Source organism: Tupaia chinensis, unplaced genomic scaffold, assembly GCF_000334495.1.
Source record: "Tupaia chinensis unplaced genomic scaffold, TupChi_1.0 Scaffold000484_1, whole genome shotgun sequence".
Taxonomy (NCBI): Eukaryota; Metazoa; Chordata; class Mammalia; order Scandentia; family Tupaiidae; genus Tupaia; species Tupaia belangeri.
Window position 1 is genome coordinate 2,629,246 of NW_006159996.1, and position 6,561 is coordinate 2,635,806.

General features: G+C 44.3%; 1 protein-coding gene across 1 annotated transcript in view; it reads left to right on the plus strand.

Annotated features, from left to right (window-relative positions):
• The first annotated feature begins 3,327 nt into the window (after positions 1-3,327).
• The window catches only part of LOC102492457 (protocadherin beta-15-like), a 4,207-nt gene continuing 973 nt past the window's right edge, over positions 3,328-6,561 (plus strand). Inside the window, 3 exon segments of the mRNA XM_014590783.2 lie at positions 3,328-4,759; positions 4,762-6,252; positions 6,255-6,559. Of these exon segments, the coding sequence (XP_014446269.1) occupies positions 4,639-4,759; positions 4,762-6,252; positions 6,255-6,559 (1,917 nt within the window). The 5' untranslated portion in view covers positions 3,328-4,638.

Here is a 6,561-nt window from a genome sequence, read left to right on the forward strand (position 1 = left end):
CGCCTGTTCCCAGCACTCCTGGGCGCTGCCCGAGGCCGCCCCGGCGCAGGCGCAGGCCGACTCGCTCACCGTCTACCTGGTCATCGCGCTGGCGGCGGTGTCGTCGCTCTTCCTGCTGTGTGTGCTGCTGTGCGTGGCGGCGCGGCTGTGCAGGAGGGCCAGGGCGGCCTCGCTGGGGGGCTGCTCGGTGCCCGAGGGCCCCTTCCCGGGCCACCTGCTGGACGTCAGCGGTACTGGGACCCTGTCCCACAGCTACCAGTATGAGGTGTGTCTGGGAGGATCAGGAACTAGTGAGTTCAAATTCCTTAATTCTGTCATTCCCCCACCATCAGGGACCTCTGAATAATGTCCAGAAAAATTTCTACTTTGTAAACTGTTTTGAATTTGATTAGAAATCTCATTTTCATAGCATTGAGGATAAAGGTTAGTTGTTTCTAAAGCTATCAGTATTAGGTCTACATTACTTTCACTTTTCTATTTAAAATTTCTTCATTTTTTGCTCAATTTATTTTCCTAGTTAACTTTGACTATATTATCATATTTAGTGTCTTTTCATCATTTCTATTTTTGAAAGAATTATTTCATTTTATTAATCATCTTTTTTATAACTTACCAGAGAGAAACTGAGACAAGAAAGAGAGACTCAGAAATGTTTATCAACTTTTCAACATCAAATGTTTTTGATAAAATGATCGATGTCTTATTCTTACCTAGAAACTTTTTTCTGAATTTTTGTTGTTTAGAAGACAGGCATGACAGCAATTTAAAATTATCATTGTATTTTCTTTTTTTCTGATATTACACTAACCTGTGTTGAATTTTTTTTTTTTGAGAGAGATTTTTGCTATAGGGTGCGTGCATTCACCATAGAGACAGAAAGTGAGAAATCACCCTCCCCCCCACACACACACACAGGGGTGATGGCCACACCACAACCCCTCTCCTCCATTCTCCTCCATTCTCCTCCATTCTCTTCTTGGTGTTGAGCCCAGAGTGAGTTTCAAGCCGCTGGGTCCAGAACTGGAAGTGCAGTGGACTAACCGGAGTCCAGCAATGTAACCATTATGCCATCTGCTATTCCCATCTGTGTTGAATTTTTAAGTGAAAAAAATATCCACAAAAATTGTATGGTTTTGTTTCACCATAGTAGTAAATCAGAAAGGCTAACTTTCTTCCAAATTAAAGGCTTTTTTACTATTTATAACATCTTTTAGTATACAGTATACATACATGACTCTTACTGAAAGATTATTAGATTACCTCAAGATTGAGAATAATATTGGGACAAGCAGGTGGTATGGTGGTTAAGGCTCCAGAGCCCACATGGCTGACTCCAAAATTCAAGTCCTGGACTCGCGGCTTGAGAAACACGTCAGATGCATGTGCATGCATGCCCAAGGGGAGGATGGGGGAGAAGGGATTCGAGCATGGCCAATCTTGTGTGTGGGGGTGATTTCTCACTTTCCCTTTCTCTCTGTCTCCAGCAAGTGCACATGTCCTATGACAAAAATCTAAAAAATAATAATAACAACAATAATAATAGGGTTTTTGTGGTGTATTTATCCCATTCTTTTTCTGAAAAGTTTCTCTCTTTAACAGAAATGTATTATTGCATTATTTTATATGCCCATCTCTTTTCATAATTTCAGACAACTAGAAAGGGTGGTTGACATTAGTGTTCCATGCTGGGTCAATCTGATTCTCTCTGTTTAAAAGAAGGTCTTTAGGGGACCAATAGGTAGCATAGCGGTTAGGGCAGCTGGACTCTCACATGGCTGATCATGGTTCAAGTCCTGGACCTGGCAGCTTGCTTTCTCATTTTCCTCCTCTCTTTCTCTGGTCAACTTAAAAAACAATAATAATATTAACAATGAATAAAATTAGATTAAATAATTTTTTAAGATCTTTAGACACCTATCTTGGGTGGCATACAAATAAACCCACCACTTGGGAGGCTAGGAGTTTATGGGAGGTTCAGGTTTTCAGGCCAACCTGCATACCACTGTACTGCAATTCTAGGTAATTTGAGGCTGAGGACAGGAGGATTCTGTTAGAAATTCCTCTCTTTGTTTCTCTCCCTCCTTCTCTCTGATAAAGTAAAATTTTTAAAAAGGCTTTAGAAATCAGATATTATGGAGGCTGGCAGGTGGCATGGTGGTTAAGGTGCTGGACTCCCACATGAGTGGCCATGGTTCAAGTCCTGGGTCTGGAGGCTCACTCTCTCTATATCTCTGTCTCTCTATGCTCAAATTGAATACTACTATTATTAATAATAAGTAAAATTAAATAAAAATTTAAAAAGTAATCAGGTATTATGTAGTCTCTCTGAAACATAAAAAGAAAATGATGTTTGGTTAAATAAATGGAAAGAAGTACAGAAAGTCAATCCACTGAGAGAAAAAAAATAGAGTACTTCAGTGTAGATGTTCTAGTCCTTCTCTTGTCTATTTTCTCCCTTGAAGTTTTGGAAACAATTGTGTGCTCTTTTAATAAATTTTCCTCTAAGATAGCTAAGTTAGGTTTTGGGGTTTTTTTCTTGTTGTCAAAATCATGTTAAGATATTTGTGCATGTTTATTTTCTTCTTGACAAAATCATGTACAAGGGCCAGCAGGTGGCATGGTGGTTAAGGTATTGGATTCCCATATGGTCAAATGCAGTTCGAGTCCCAGACCTGGTAGCTTGAGAATCAAGTCAGGTGCATGTGCATGTCTAAAATTCAAAGAAGAGAATGGAGGAAAAGGGACTGCAGTGAGGCCATCAACCCCTGAGGAGTGATTTCTCAATTTTTCTCTCTCTGTCTCTCTCTGGCAAGTACACACACCCTATGGCAAAAACCTAAAAATATATATGTTTAGATATTCTTGCATGGTTGATAAGTTGGACTTCCCTAATGAACTCTTTTGCTGTGTTTTATTGTAATTCTGGTTTACATATAATTGTTACACAACTTGGTAATTTGAGTATTTACTGTGGCTTTTATATTATTATAGTAATATTTGGGATTAAAAGGTTGTAAAACATTATTGGCCTGTAAGGGACATGCATTAACTTTTGTTAGAACATATAATTTTAAGAACAATAGATTATTTCCAATGGTACAGTCTCTGGGGTGCTTGGTTTAAATTCTTGGAAAATTTGATTATATGGGACCAGCAGGTGCATGTGGTTAGGGTGCTGGATTCCCACATGGTTGACCATGGTTTGAGTCTTGGACCTAGTAGCTTGCTTTCTCACTTTCCCTCTCTCTCTCTGTCTTTCTCGGGTGAGCACATGTGCCCTGCAGCAAATTTTTAAAAAGATAATAAAATTAAATAAATCTTAAAAAAGAAAATTCAACTATATAAAAAGAGATTTTGTATATCATTGGTGTCATACTAGGATTAGTGTGAAATAACATTGACACTGTAAAACAGTGACTAAAAGAGACATATGCCTTGTTTGAAAGATCACCGTGACTTTGTTGTTGTATTCTTTCTTTTTATAGTGTATTCTTTTGCTCAGGGGGAGCCCAGGGTATTTTGCCATTTATTAAAAGGACAATTAGATCACTCTGCATTATTTCAAATTACTCAAGAAGGCACAGAAAATAGCTACTTGTGAACATGCTGTCTTGTTTATCCAACTTATATAATGAACTGAGATCCCAATAAGAAAGAGGAATTACACCACAGGAGGAGAATCCATTGTCAGACTTTAAAAACTAATTGTGGTTTACTCTTACACATAGATCTATTCAACAGATATTTGTTGAGCATCTACGCTATGCCAGGCATTATTTTAGATGTTAGGGATATAACAGGGAACCACACAAAATTCTAGCACTCAGGGGCGATACAGAAAACAAGAATATATATCTGTGCTACATCAGATGGTAATCCATGCCAGGGAGGGAAAAAAAGGCAGGAAAAATGATATAGAAAGTATCTTTATATGCATTTCCCCAATCTGAAAATTTCATAAAATAACTCTTTGCCCTTAAACTGGAATGAACTTGTGAATTTTTCCTTCATGTAATTCAACTAACTGGAACCACTGTTGGTATATAGGCTGCCTAGAAATTGAAATAAATTCTTTTTGTCTGAGATACGGTTAGGAAATTGCATGGCTATATGTTTTTATAGTGATAGGATTACCAATCACTATTATGTGTTCTTTCACTTCTCAGTTTCTCTCAGACTAACCTGCCTACACTCTAGAAGGTAGGGCCAAGTCAGGGCTGTTTACTGATGTATTTCAGAACCTGGCAAGTAGTGACAATATTTCTTTGGGTGAAGGAGTGAATAATCATAATTGCATGTTTCAAAAACTGCATCATCTCCTCTAAACAGTTTCCAAACTCCTAAAAGCAGAATAGAAAGAACAAACGTAACAATTCGTTTTGAAGTAAAAACAACACATGGTGGCGCTGTAGGCTAAGGTTTAACAACAAAACAAAATTGCCTGTTAAATGCTAAGACCTCTACTTCAGACCTCATTCGCCCAAGAGGAAAGCCTGTAAGCAGAGCTCCGACCAGTAAGTCTCCAGAGAATGCTGCTCACCCGCATTTCCGGACAGGTTATCAACTGACAGATCGATCACTAGCTCAGTCCTGAGGGAGTTCTGGTCCCTGTTTCTGGAAAGGCGTGTGCATAAGAAGATGGAGACCAGAGGGGACCGCGTTCCTACACAAAGGCAAGTCCTGATTCTCCTTCTCTTACCGGGAGTGGCTCTGGCAGGCTGGGAACCCCGCCGCTATTCCGTGATGGAGGCAACAGAAAAATTGTGGCCAACCTGGCCAAGGACCTAGGGCTAGGAGTTGGGGAGCTAGCCGCGCGGGGCGTCCGCGTGGTCTCTGAGGATAACAAACCACGCTTGCAGCTTCATTTGCAGACCGGGGAACTGACATTAACCGAGAAACTGGACCGGGAGGAGCTGTGCGGCCCCACTGAGCCCTGCGTGATGCATTTCCAAGTGTTATTGAAAAAACCAATGGAAGTAATTCGAGCTGAGCTGCTGGTGAAAGACATAAATGATCATTCTCCTGAGTTTCCTGAAAGAGAAATGACCCTGAAAATCCCAGAGAATAGCCCTCCTGGGACAGTGTTTCCTCTGACAAAAGCTCAGGATTTGGACGTGGGTAACAACAATGTTCAAAAGTATGATATTGGTCCCAACTCTCATTTCCATGTTTCCACGCATGACCGGGGGGACGGCAGAAAATACCCAGAGCTGGTGCTGGACAAAGACCTGGATCGCGAGGAGCAGGCTGAGCTCAGACTCACTCTCACAGCGCTGGATGGCGGCTCTCCTCCCCGATCTGGCACCATCCAGATCCGCGTCTTGGTCATGGACGTCAACGACAACGTCCCTGAGTTTGCGCAGACGCTTTATGAGGTGCAGGTCCCGGAGAACAGCCCGGTAGGCTCCCTGGTTCTCAAGGTCTCCGCTACGGATTTAGACACAGGGACAAATGGAGAGATTTCATACTCACTTTTCTATAGTTCACAGGAGGTTGGCAAAACTTTTGAGCTAAGCAACTCTTCAGGGGATATTCGACTAATTAAAAAACTAGATTTTGAGACAATATCCTCATATGAGTTAGATGTAGAGGCGACTGATGGCGGGGGTCTTTCTGGGAAATGTTCTGTGTTGATTAAGGTGTTAGATATCAACGACAACCCCCCGGAACTGACTATATCGTCACTTACCAACCCTATTCCAGAAAATTCTCCCGAGACAGAAGTGGCTCTGTTTAGGATTCGAGACCGAGACTCTGGGGAGAATGGAAGGATGGCTTGCTCTATCCAGGACGATGTCCCTTTCATACTGAAACCTTCCATAGAGAATTTCTACAGGCTGGTAACAGAAGGGGCTCTGGACAGAGAGAGCCAAGCCGAGTACAACATCACCATCACCGTCACAGACCTGGGCACACCCAGGCTGACCACAGAGCACAGCATAACAGTGCTGGTCTCCGACGTCAACGACAACGCCCCCGCCTTCACCCAGGCCTCCTACACCCTGCTGGTCCGCGAGAACAACAGCCCCGCCCTGCACATCGGAACCATCAGCGCCACAGACGCAGACGCGGGCACCAACGCCCAGGTCACCTACTCGCTGCTGCCGCCCCACGACCCGCAGCTGGCCCTGGCCTCGCTGGTGTCCATCAACGCCGACAACGGCCAGCTGTTCGCGCTCAGGTCGCTGGACTACGAGGCCCTGCGCGCCTTCGAGTTCGGCGTGCGCGCGGCAGACCGCGGCTCGCCCGCGCTGTGGACCCCAGCGACAACGCGCCCTTCGGTCTCTACCCGCTGCAGAACGGCTCTGCGCCCTGCACCGAGCTGGTGCCCAGGGCGGCCGAGGCGGGCTACCTGGTGACCAAGGTGGTGGCGGTGGACGGCGACTCGGGCCAGAACGCCTGGCTGTCGTACCAGCTGCTCAAGGCCACGGAGCCCGGGCTGTTCGGCGTGTGGGCGCACAATGGCGAGGTGCGCACCGCCAGGCCGCTGAGCGAGCGCGACGCCGCCAAGCACAGGCTGCTGCTGCTGGGCAGGGAACATGGGGAGGCGCAGCCTGCGGC